At 40.5% G+C, this 13,987-nt stretch overlaps 1 protein-coding gene across 27 annotated transcripts in view; it reads left to right on the top strand.

Annotated features, from left to right (window-relative positions):
• The window catches only part of synj1 (synaptojanin 1), a 94,327-nt gene that overhangs the window by 20,040 nt on the left and 60,300 nt on the right, over positions 1-13,987 (top strand). For all 27 annotated transcript variants that reach the window (XM_090226381.1, XM_090226378.1, XM_090226372.1 and 24 more), the window contains exons 4-6: positions 251-518; positions 7,661-7,886; positions 9,215-9,298. In XM_090226381.1, coding sequence (XP_090082507.1) covers positions 251-518; positions 7,661-7,886; positions 9,215-9,298 — 578 coding nt within the window. The remainder of the gene's footprint in view (positions 1-250; positions 519-7,660; positions 7,887-9,214; positions 9,299-13,987) is intronic.

Here is a 13,987-nt window from a genome sequence, read left to right as displayed (position 1 = left end):
TCTCATCCTCCTCCTCATCGTCTCCACTCCTTCTCCCTCTATTCCTCCTCCTCCTTCTCCTCGTCTCCCTCTCTCCTCTCTTCTTCCTCCTCTCTCCTCCTTCCTCCTCGTCTCCTCTTCTCTTCCTTTCATCCTCATCTCTTCCTCCCCATCTCCTCCTTTCCTCAACTCTCCTCTCATTCTCTCCTCTCCATCCTCCCCTCCCGCCTCTCCATCTCATTTTCTCTCCTCCCCTCTTCCCTCTCTCCAGGTGATTCCATGCTCCACAGCTTGGTAGTAGCAGCAGGCTGTAGCTCCGTAGGGAAGGTGCAAGACTCTGAGGTGTTCCGGGTCACGTCTACAGAGTTTGTTTCTCTGAAGAACGACCCGAGTGACGAGGACCGCATCGCTGACGTCAGGAAAGTCCTGAACTCTGGGAATTTTTATTTCGCTTGGTCCTCTAGCGGCATCAGCATGGACCTCAGCCTCAACGCTCACCGCCGGATCAAAGAGGACACCACAGACAACCGCTTCTTCTGGTAGGGAGTGGAACACATTATATATACTAACCTCTTCTAGTGGGGAGTGGAACACATTATATATACTAACCTCTTCTAGTAGGGAGTGGAACACATTATATATACTAACCTCTTCTAGTAGGGAGTGGAACACATTATATATACTAACCTCTTCTAGTAGGGAGTGGAACACATTATATATACTAACCTCTTCTAGTAGGGAGTGGAACACATTATATATACTAACCTCTTCTAGTGGGGAGTGGAACACATTATATATACTAACCTCTTCTAGTGGGGAGTGGAACACATTATATATACTAACCTCTTCTAGTGGGGAGTAGAACACATTATATATACTAACCTCTTCTAGTGGGGAGTGGAACACATTATATATACTAACCTCTTCTAGTGGGGAGTGGAACACATTATATATACTAACCTCTTCTAGTAGGGAGTGGAACACATTATATATACTAACCTCTTCTAGTGGGGAGTGGAACACATTATATATACTAACCTCTTCTAGTGGGGAGTGGAACACATTATATATACTAACCTCTTCTAGTAGGGAGTGGAACACATTATATATACTAACCTCTTCTAGTAGGGAGTGGAACACATTATATATACTAACCTCTTCTAGTAGGGAGTGGAACACATTATATATACTAACCTCTTCTAGTGGGGAGTGGAACACATTATATATACTAACCTCTTCTAGTAGGGAGTGGAACACATTATATATACTAACCTCTTCTAGTGGGGAGTAGAACACATTATATATACTAACCTCTTCTAGTGGGGAGTAGAACACATTATATATACTAACCTCTTCTAGTGGGGAGTGGAACACATTATATATATACTAACCTCTTCTAGTAGGGAGTGGAACACATTATATATACTAACCTCTTCTGGTAGGGAGTGGAACACATTATATATACTAACCTCTTCTGGTAGGGAGTGGAACACATTATATATACTAACCTCTTCTGGTAGGGAGTGGAACACATTATATATACTAACCTCTTCTAGTGGGGAGTGGAACACATTATATATACTAACCTCTTCTAGTGGGGAGTGGAACACATTATATATACTAACCTCTTCTAGTGGGGAGTGGAACACATTATATATACTAACCTCTTCTAGTGGGGAGTGGAACACATTATATATACTAACCTCTTCTAGTGGGGAGTGGAACACATTATATATACTAACCTCTTCTAGTGGGGAGTAGAACACATTATATATACTAACCTCTTCTAGTGGGGAGTGGAACACATTATATATACTAACCTCTTCTAGTAGGGAGTAGAACACATTATATATACTAACCTCTTCTAGTGGGGAGTGGAACACATTATATATACTAACCTCTTCTAGTGGGGAGTGGAACACATTATATATACTAACCTCTTCTAGTGGGGAGTGGAACACATTATATATACTAACCTCTTCTAGTGGGGAGTGGAACACATTATATATACTAACCTCTTCTAGTGGGGAGTGGAACACATTATATATACTAACCTCTTCTAGTAGGGAGTAGAACACATTATATATACTAACCTCTTCTAGTAGGGAGTGGAACACATTATATATACTAACCTCTTCTAGTGGGGAGTGGAACACATTATATATACTAACCTCTTCTAGTAGGGAGTAGAACACATTATATATACTAACCTCTTCTAGTGGGGAGTGGAACACATTATATATACTAACCTCTTCTAGTAGGGAGTGGAACACATTATATATACTAACCTCTTCTAGTAGGGAGTAGAACACATTATATATACTAACCTCTTCTAGTGGGGAGTAGAACACATTATATATACTAACCTCTTCTAGTAGGGAGTGGAACACATTATATACTAACCTCTTCTAGTGGGGAGTGGAACACATTATATATATACTAACCTCTTCTAGTAGGGAGTGGAACACATTATATATACTAACCTCTTCTAGTAGGGAGTGGAACACATTATATATACTAACCTCTTCTAGTCGGGAGTGGAACACATTTAATATATACTAACCTCTTCTAGTGGGGAGTGGAACACATTATATATACTAACCTCTTCTAGTCGGGAGTGGAACACATTTAATATATACTAACCTCTTCTAGTGGGGAGTGGAACACATTATATATACTAACCTCTTCTAGTCGGGAGTGGAACACATTTAATATATACTAACCTCTTCTAGTAGGGAGTGGAACACATTATATATACTAACCTCTTCTAGAGGGGAGTGGAACACATTATATATATACTAACCTCTTCTAGTAGGGAGTGGAACACATTATATATACTAACCTCTTCTAGTGGGGAGTAGAACACATTATATATACTAACCTCTTCTAGTAGGGAGTGGAACACATTATATATACTAACCTCTTCTAGTGGGAAGTGGAACACATTATATATACTAACCTCTTCTAGTGGGGAGTGGAACACATTATATATACTAACCTCTTCTAGTAGGGAGTGGAACACATTATATATACTAACCTCTTCTAGTAGGGAGTGGAACACATTATATATACTAACCTCTTCTAGTAGGGAGTGGAACACATTATATATACTAACCTCTTCTAGTGGGGAGTGGAACACATTATATATACTAACCTCTTCTAGTGGGGAGTAGAACACATTATATATACTAACCTCTTCTAGTGGGGAGTGGAACACATTATATATACTAACCTCTTCTAGTAGGGAGTGGAACACATTATATATACTAACCTCTTCTAGTAGGGAGTGGAACACATTATATATACTAACCTCTTCTAGTGGGGAGTGGAACACATTATATATACTAACCTCTTCTAGTGGGGAGTAGAACACATTATATATACTAACCTCTTCTAGTAGGGAGTGGAACACATTATATATACTAACCTCTTCTAGTGGGGAGTGGAACACATTATATATACTAACCTCTTCTAGTGGGGAGTAGAACACATTATATATACTAACCTCTTCTAGTAGGGAGTGGAACACATTATATATACTAACCTCTTCTAGTAGGGAGTGGAACACATTATATATACTAACCTCTTCTAGTAGGGAGTGGAACACATTATATATACTAACCTCTTCTAGTGGGGAGTGGAACACATTATATATACTAACCTCTTCTAGTAGGGAGTGGAACACATTATATATACTAACCTCTTCTAGTAGGGAGTAGAACACATTATATATACTAACCTCTTCTAGTGGGGAGTGGAACACATTATATATACTAACCTCTTCTAGTGGGGAGTGGAACACATTATATATACTAACCTCTTCTTCTAGTGGGGAGTGGAACACATTATATATACTAACCTCTTCTAGTGGGGAGTGGAACACATTATATATACTAACCTCTTCTAGTAGGGAGTAGAACACATTATATATACTAACCTCTTCTAGTGGGGAGTGGAACACATTATATATACTAACCTCTTCTAGTAGGGAGTGGAACACATTATATATACTAACCTCTTCTAGTAGGGAGTGGAACACATTATATATACTAACCTCTTCTAGTAGGGAGTGGAACACATTATATATACTAACCTCTTCTAGTAGGGAGTGGAACACATTATATATACTAACCTCTTCTAGTAGGGAGTGGAACACATTATATATACTAACCTCTTCTAGTAGGGAGTAGAACACATTATATATACTAACCTCTTCTAGTGGGGAGTGGAACACATTATATATACTAACCTCTTCTAGTAGGGAGTGGAACACATTATATATACTAACCTCTTCTTCTAGTAGGGAGTGGAACACATTATATATACTAACCTCTTCTAGTGGGGAGTGGAACACATTATATATACTAACCTCTTCTAGTAGGGAGTAGAACACATTATATATACTAACCTCTTCTAGTGGGGAGTGGAACACATTATATATACTAACCTCTTCTAGTAGGGAGTGGAACACATTATATATACTAACCTCTTCTAGTAGGGAGTGGAACACATTATATATACTAACCTCTTCTAGTAGGGAGTGGAACACATTATATATACTAACCTCTTCTAGTAGGGAGTGGAACACATTATATATACTAACCTCTTCTAGTAGGGAGTGGAACACATTATATATACTAACCTCTTCTAGTGGGGAGTGGAACACATTATATATACTAACCTCTTCTAGTAGGGAGTGGAACACATTATATATACTAACCTCTTCTAGTAGGGAGTAGAACACATTATATATACTAACCTCTTCTAGTGGGGAGTGGAACACATTATATATACTAACCTCTTCTAGTAGGGAGTGGAACACATTATATATACTAACCTCTTCTAGTGGGGAGTGGAACACATTATATATATACTAACCTCTTCTAGTAGGGAGTGGAACACATTATATATACTAACCTCTTCTAGTGGGGAGTGGAACACATTATATATACTAACCTCTTCTAGTAGGGAGTGGAACACATTATATATACTAACCTCTTCTAGTGGGGAGTGGAACACATTATATATACTAACCTCTTCTAGTGGGGAGTGGAACACATTATATATACTAACCTCTTCTAGTAGGGAGTGGAACACATTATATATACTAACCTCTTCTAGTAGGGAGTGGAACACATTATATATACTAACCTCTTCTAGTAGGGAGTGGAACACATTATATATACTAACCTCTTCTAGTGGGGAGTGGAACACATTATATATACTAACCTCTTCTAGTGGGGAGTAGAACACATTATATATACTAACCTCTTCTTCTAGTGGGGAGTGGAACACATTATATATACTAACCTCTTCTAGTGGGGAGTGGAACACATTATATATACTAACCTCTTCTAGTGGGGAGTGGAACACATTATATATACTAACCTCTTCTAGTGGGGAGTGGAACACATTATATATACTAACCTCTTCTAGTGGGGAGTGGAACACATTATATATACTAACCTCTTCTAGTGGGGAGTGGAACACATTATATATACTAACCTCTTCTAGTAGGGAGTGGAACACATTATATATACTAACCTCTTCTAGTGGGGAGTGGAACACATTATATATACTAACCTCTTCTAGTGAGGAGTGGAACACATTATATATACTAACCTCTTCTAGTGGGGAGTGGAACACATTATATATACTAACCTCTTCTAGTAGGGAGTGGAACACATTATATATACTAACCTCTTCTAGTGGGGAGTGGAACACATTATATATACTAACCTCTTCTTCTAGTGGGGAGTGGAACACATTATATATACTAACCTCTTCTAGTGGGGAGTGGAACACATTATATATACTAACCTCTTCTAGTGGGGAGTGGAACACATTATATATACTAACCTCTTCTAGTGGGGAGTGGAACACATTATATATACTAACCTCTTCTAGTGGGGAGTGGAACACATTATATATACTAACCTCTTCTTCTAGTGGGGAGTGGAACACATATATACTAACCTCTTCTTCTAGTGGGGAGTGGAACACATTATATATACTAACCTCTTCTAGTGGGGAGTGGAACACATTATATATACTAACCTCTTCTAGTGGGGAGTGGAACACATTATATATACTAACCTCTTCTAGTGGGGAGTGGAACACATTATATATACTAACCTCTTCTAGTGGGGAGTGGAACACATATATGAGTATGATGTCTAGTCCATATCTAGTCCTTACCTGGTCTAACTAGTCCTTACCTGGTCTAACTAGTCCTTACCTGGTCTAACTAGTCCTTACCTGGTCTAACTAGTCCTTACCTGGTCTAACTAGTCCTTACCTGGTCTGCCTAGTCCTTACCTAGTCTACCTAGTCCTTACCTGGTCTGCCTAGTCCTTACCTGGTCTACCTAGTCCTTTCCTGGTCTACCTAGTCCTTTCCTGGTCTGCCTAGTCCTTACCTGGTCTACCTAGTCCTTACCTGGTCTACCTCACCTGGTCTGCCTCGACCTAACTTGATCTACCTAGTCCTTATCTGGTCCTACCTAGTCCTTACCTGGTCTGCCTAGTCCTTTACTGGTCTACCTTACCTGGTCTGCCTCGACCTAACTTGATCTACCTAGTCCTTATCTGGTCCTACCTAGTCCTAACCTAGTCCTTATCTGGTCGTACCTAGTCATAACCTAGTCCTAACCTAGGTCATTCCTAGTCCTAACCTAGGTCCTACCTAGTCTCGTCTTGCTGCTGCTACTTTCAGATGAATGCACTGACAGGATGAGAGCATCTGTTCAGTCACTAAAATGGAAACCTCAATACAAATGATTTATTTTCTCAATCCAAGTCGTATTATTGCACCGTACACATCATATTGTACCTCATAATCCTAGCAACACATTTCAGTTGAATGCATTGTTGTACAACTGACTAGGTATCCCCTTTCATATTGCACCTCATTATCCTAATGCTCATATCGCACCTCATTATCCTAATGTACATATTGCACCTCATTATCCTAATGCACATATTGCACCTCATTATCCTAATGCTCATATCGCACCTCATTATCCTAATGCTCATATCGCACCTCATTATCCTAAAGCTCATATTGCACCTCATTATCCTAATGCACATATTGCACCTCATTATCCTAATGCACATATTGCACCTCATAATCATAGCTCATATCGCACCTCATTATCCTAATGTACATATTGCACCTCATAATCATAGCTCATATCGCACCTCATTATCCTAATGCACATATTGCACCTCATAATCATAGCTCATATCGCACCTCATTATCGCACCTCATATTGCACCTCATAATCATAGCTCATATTGCACCTCATTATTGCAGCTCATATTGCACCTCATTATTGCAGCTCATATTGCACCTCATAATCATAGCTCATATTGCACCTCGTTATTGCAGCTCATATTGCACCTCATAATCATAGCTCATATCGCACCTCGTTATTGCAGCTCATATCGCACCTCATAATCATAGCTCATTTTGCACCTCGTTATTGCAGCTCATATTCCACCTCATTATCCTAAAGCTCATTTTGCACCTCCTATGCCGTTTCATAGTGTGGCCGATCTGCTGGTGTTGCGCTTAGTGCATCATGGCTCTTATGACATGCACCTGGTGTGTAGTTTGGTTGACGTGTATCTCGTCTCCCCCTGGTGTGTAGTTTGGTTGACGTGTATCTCGTCTCCCCCAGGAACCAGTCCCTTCACCTTCACCTAAAGCACTACGGTGTGAACTGTGATGACTGGTTGTTGAGGCTGATGTGCGGCGGGGTGGAGATCAGGACGATCTACGCAGGTCACAAACAGGCCAAGGCCTGCGTCATCTCCCGCCTCAGCTCAGAGAGGGCCGGGACGCGCTTCAACGTCCGAGGGGCCAACGATGACGGACAGGTGGCCAACTTCGTAGAGACTGAACAGGTAGGTCTCGAGGGAGGGAGACGTAAAATAAATGGGGCGGCAGTGGTTAGAGTGTAGGGGAGGCAGGTAGCCTAGTGGTTAGAGTGTAGGGGAGGCAGGTAGCCTAGTGGTTAGAGTGTAGGGGCGCCAGGTAGCCTAGTGGTTAGAGCGTAGAGGTGGCAGGTAGCCTAGTGGTTAGAGTGTAGGGGCGCCAGGTAGCCTAGTGGTTAGAGTGTAGAGGCGGCAGGTAGCCTAGTGGTTAGAGTGTAGGTGCGGCAGGTATCCTAGTGGTTAGAGTGTAGAAGCGGCAGGTAGCCTAGTGGTTAGAGTGTAGGGGAGGCAGGTAGCCTAGTGGTTAGAGTGTAGGGGAGGCAGGTAGCCTAGTGGTTAGAGTGTAGGGGCGGCAGGTATCCTAGTGGTTAGAGCGTTTTGGCCAGTAACTGAAAGGTTGGTGGATCGAATCCCCGAGCTGACAAGGTAAAAATCTGTCGTTCTGCCTCCTGAACAAGGCAGTTAACCCACTGTTCCTCCAGTAGGCCGTCATTGTAAATGAGAATGTGTTCTTAACTGACTTGACTAGTTAAATAAAGGGTTAGAAAATAAAAAGTCAATACATGTGTGGTTGTGTATGTCGGAGGACCTGGGAGACAAATTACCGTCTGCTATGGATGACTAAAGTATTGTTCTCCTCGTCTTCTTCTTCCTTCTTCTGTCTTCTTTCTTTTGTCTTCTTCTTTCTTTTGTCTTCTTCTTTCTTTTGTCTTCTTCTGTCTTCTGTCACCTTCTTCTTCTGTCTTCTTCTGTCTTCTTCTGTCTTCTTCTGTCTTCTTCCGTCTTCTTCTTCTGTCTTCTTCTGTCTTCTTCTGTCTTCTTCCGTCTTCTTCTTCTGTCTTCTTCTGTCTTCTTCTGTCTTCCGTCTTCTTCTTCTTTTGTCGTCTTCTGTCTTCTTCCTTCTTCTGTCTTCTTATCCTTCTGTCTTCTGTCACCTTCTTCTTCTGTCTTCTTCTGTCACCTTCTTCTTTTGTCTTCTTCTGTCTTCTTCTTCTTTTGTCTTCTTCCTTCTTCTGTCTTCTTCCTTCTTCTGTCTTCCTTCTTCTGTCTTCTTATCCTTCTGTCTTCTGTCACCTTCTTCTTCTGTCTTCTTCTGTCACCTTCTTCTTTTGTCTTCTTCTGTCTTCTTCTTCTTTTGTCTTCTTCCTTCTTCTGTCTTCTTCCTTCTTCTGTCTTCTTCCTTCTTCTGTCTTCTGTCTTCTTCTTCTGTCACCTTCTTCTGTCACCTTCTTCTTCTGTCACCTTCTTCCGTCTTCTTCCTTCTATCTTCTTCCTTCTTCTTCTTCTTCTGTCTGCAGGTGATCTTCCTGGATGACCAGGTGTCTTCCTTCATCCAGATCCGTGGTTCCATTCCTCTGTTCTGGGAGCAACCAGGAATACAGGTAGGATGATGGGTCTGCACCTGACAACAATATGGAAGCTGTAAATATTGACTTCAATAGGATCGCGCACTCAAACTATATACAGTACCAGGCAACAGTTTGGACAAACCTACTCATTCCAGGGTTCTAGAACACCTCCTCATTCCAGGGTTCTAGAACACCTACTCATTCCAGGGTTCTAGAACACCTACTCATTCCAGGGTTTTAGAACACCTACTCATTCCAGGGTTCTAGAACACCTACTCATTCCAGGGTTCTAGAACACCTACTCATTCCAGGGTTCTAGAACACCTACTCATTCCAGGGTTTTTCTTTATTTTTTAAAACTATTTTCTACATTGTAGAATAATAGTGGAGACATCAAAACTATGAAATAACACACATGGAATCATGTAGTAACCATGTAGTAACCAAAAAAGTGTTAACCTCTATAGGGTTCACCGGCCAACATCCGGTGAAATTGCAGAGCGCCAAATTCAAATGAAATTACTATAAATATTTAACTTTCATGAAATCACAAGTGTAATAAATCAAAAATAAAGCTTAACTTGTTGTTAATCCAGCCGTTGTGTCAGATTTCAAAAAGGCTTTACGGCGAAAGCAAACCATGCGATTATCTGAGGACAGAGCTCAGCACACAAAACATTACATACCAGCCAAGTAGATTAGTCACGAAAGTCAGAAATAGCAATAAAATGAATCACTTGCCTTTGATCTTCGTATGGTTGCACTCACAAGACTCCCAGTTACACAATAAATGTTTGTTTTGTTCGATAAAGTTCCTCTTTATATCCAAAAACCTCCATTTTGTTGGCGCGCATTGTTCAGTAATCCACAGGCTCAAAGGCAGTCACAACAGGCAGACGAAAAATCTAAAAAAGTATCAGTAAAGTTCGTAGAAACATGTCAAACGATGTTTATAATCAATCCTCAGGTTGTTTTTAGCCTAAATAATCGATAATATTTCAACCGGACAACAGCGTCGTCAATATAAAAGAAAAGCAAGAAAGGCGCGCTCTCGGTCGGGCAAACAGCTCTGGGTCCATCCCACTATCCACTGACTCAACGTTGTCATTCTCCCTCATTTTTCAGAATAAAAGCCTGAAACAATGTCTAAAGACTGTTCACAACTAGTGGAAGCCATAGGGAATTGAATCTGGGTCCTATCCCTTTAAATGGTTGGATAAATACTTATTTTCCACCAGGACTTGTGAGGCGTCTGTTTCTTGCTCTGTTGTGCCCCGGGGCCTCACACTCCTCTTTCTATTCTGGTTAGAAACTATTTGTGCTGTTCTGTGAAGGGAGAAGTACACAGAGTTGTACGAGATCTTCAGTTTCATGGCAATTTCTCGCATGGAATAGCCTTCATTTCTCAGAACAAGAATAGACTGACGAGTTTCAGAAGAAAGTTCTTTGTTTCTGGCCATTTTAAGCCTGTAATCAAACCCACAAATGCTGATGCTCCAGATACTCAACTAGTCTAAAGAAGGCCCATTTTATTGCTTCTTTAATCAGAACAGTTTTTAGCTGTGTTAATATAATTGCCAGTTTTATTGATTCTTTAAATCAGAAAAACGGTTTTCAGCTGTGCTAACATAATTTAAAAAGGTTTTCTAATGAACAATTAGCCTTTTAAAATTATAAACTTGGATTTGCTAACACAGCGAGCCATTGGAACACCGGAGTGATGGTTGCTGATAATGGGCCTCTGTACGCCGATGTAGATATTCCATAAAAAAATCAGCCGTTTCCAGCTACAATAGTCATTTACAACATTAACAATGTCTACACTGTATTTCTGATCAATTTGATGTTATTTTTAATGGACAAAAAACGTGCTTTTCTTTCAAAAACAAGGACATTTCCTAAGTGACCCCAAACTTTTGAACGGTAGTGTATATTAACTTTGGGCTGGCTGATCTTTTTCTAAATATACACACAGTGGCCAGTTTATTAGATACACCCATTTAGTACCATGTCGGACCCACATTTGCCTCCATAACAGCCTGAATTCTTCGGGGCGTGGAAATGTTGCTCAATTGGTATCAAGGAACCTAACGTGTGGCAGGAACACATTCCCCTCACCATTACACCACCACCACCAGACAGGATGGGGCCATGGACTCATGCTGCTTATGCCAAATCCTGACTCTGCCATCAGCATGACGCAACATGCTATTTTTCAGTGTTGGTAATCACGTGTCCACTGGAGCCACTTCTTCTTGTTTTTAGCTGATAGGAGTGGAACAAGTTGTGGTAGTCTGATGCAATCGCCCATGTGTTGTTGTGGGTTCCAAAATGTCGTTCTGTTCACAACTGTTGTTACTGCGCCGTTATTTGCCTGCTTGTGGCCCTGCCTGTTAGCTTGCACGGTTCCTTGCCATTCTCCTTCGACCTTCTCATCAACAGGCTGTTTTTTTTTGTGCGTCGCTACGTGGATAGAAACCAACATGGCAGAGAGCTGTTCCGCTAATACCATCCGTCACTGAAAGTTACAGAGCCTTCAGAAAGTATTCACACATTTGAACTTTTTTTTCGCGTTTTATTGTGTTACAGCCTGAATTTAAAAACGGATTACATTTAGATGTTGTGTCACAGGCCCACTCAGGCAATACCCCGTAATGTCAAAAGTAGAATTATGTTTTGGCACATTTTTACAAATGATTTACAAATGAAAATATGAAATGTTTTGAGTCAATAAGTATACAAACCCTTTGTTATGGCAAACCTAAATAAAAGCAGGAGTATAAATGTACTAAATAATAAAACCACTGGGCCTCGAGGGACACCCCCCCCCCCCCTCCCCCAGTCAGTCAAGCTAATGAGCAGTCAGACTGCAACATTCTAAAAGTGTAATTCATACGTATCATATATATTATCGCAAATGTTTTAATAATTTGGTTATCTTTATGACGGTCTAAGGTAACATTCGATTATGATTTTTATTTTAAATAACACAATAGCATTTTCAATAGTTTGTTACAATTTTTTTATTTTTTGCAGTTTTGACATAAATCTATGACAAGACCTGAAAATGGTTGTCTAGCAATGATCAACAAGCAATTTGACAAGAGTTTGAAGAATTTAGAAAAGAATAATGGGCAAATGTTGCACAATCCAAGTGTGGAAATCTCTTAGAGGCTCACCCAGAAAGACACACAGCTGTAATCGCTGCCAAAGGTGCTTCTACAAGCATAGACTCAGGCGTGTGAATACTTATGTAAATGAGGTATTTCTGAATTTCATTTTCAATAAATGTGCAAGTATTATGTCATTATGGAGTATTGTGACGTCATTATGGAGTATTGCGACCTCATTATGGAATATTGCGACGTCATTATGGAGTATTGTGACGTCATTATGGAGTATTGCGACCTCATTATGGAATATTGCGACGTCATTATGGAGTATTGTGACGTCATTATGGAGTATTGCGACGTCATTGTGGAGTATTGCGACATCATTATGGAGTATTGCGACGTCATTATGGAGTATTGCGACGTCATTGTGGAGTATTGCGACGTCATTATGGAGTATTGCGACGTCATTATGGAGTATTGTGACGTCATTATGGAGTATTGCGACGTCATTGTGGAGTATTGCGACGTCATTATGGAGTATTGCGACGTCATTATGGAGTATTGTGACGTCATTATGGAGTATTGTGACGTCATTATGGAGTATTGCGACGTCATTGTGGAGTATTGTGACGTCATTATGGAGTATTGTGGCGTCATTATGGAGTATTGTGGCGTCATTATGGAGTATTGTGACGTCATTATGGAGTATTGTGACGTCATTATGGAGTATTGCGACGTCATTATGGAGTATTGTGGCGTCATTATGGAGTATTGTGACGTCATTATGGAGTATTGCGACGTCATTGTGGAGTATTGTGACGTCATTATGGAGTATTGCGACGTCATTATGGAGTATTGTGGCGTCATTATGGAGTATTGCGACGTCATTATGGAGTATTGCGACGTCATTGTGGAGTATTGCGACGTCATTATGGAGTATTGCGACGTCATTATGGAGTATTGTGACGTCATTATGGAGTATTGTGACGTCATTATGGAGTATTGCGACGTCATTGTGGAGTATTGTGACGTCATTATGGAGTATTGTGGCGTCATTATGGAGTATTGTGGCGTCATTATGGAGTATTGTGACGTCATTATGGAGTATTGTGGCGTCATTATGGCGTATTGTGGCGTCATTATGGAGTATTGTGGCGTCATTATGGAGTATTGTGGCGTCATTATGGAGTATTGTGGCGTCATTATGGAGTATTGTGGCGTCATTATGGCGTATTGTGACGTCATTATGGAATATTGTGACGTCATTATGGCGTATTGTGGTGTCATTATGGCGTATTGTGGTGTCATTATGGAGTATTGCGGCGTCATTATGGAGTATTGCGACGTCATTATGGAATATTGTGACGTCATTATGGAATATTGTGACGTCATTATGGAATATTGTGTGACGATAGGGTCGTGATAAAATGTATTTAATCCGTTTTGAATTCAGGCTGTAACACAACAAAATGTGGAGTAAGTCAAGGGGTATGAATACTTTCTGGAGGCACTGTAGTGTGAGGAGACTGGAGGGGTTTGACAACTTCTTCTATGGTAGATGAGTCACACGTGGAGACAGCTTCTTCTATGGTAGACAAGTCATACAGGG

This window comes from Oncorhynchus mykiss, chromosome 29 (genome assembly GCF_057628025.1).
Source record: "Oncorhynchus mykiss isolate SJ-2025 chromosome 29, ASM5762802v1, whole genome shotgun sequence".
Taxonomy (NCBI): domain Eukaryota; kingdom Metazoa; phylum Chordata; class Actinopteri; order Salmoniformes; family Salmonidae; genus Oncorhynchus; species Oncorhynchus mykiss.
The sequence above is the reverse complement of the archived record's forward strand: the minus strand, read 5'-3'. Positions and strand labels throughout refer to the sequence as shown.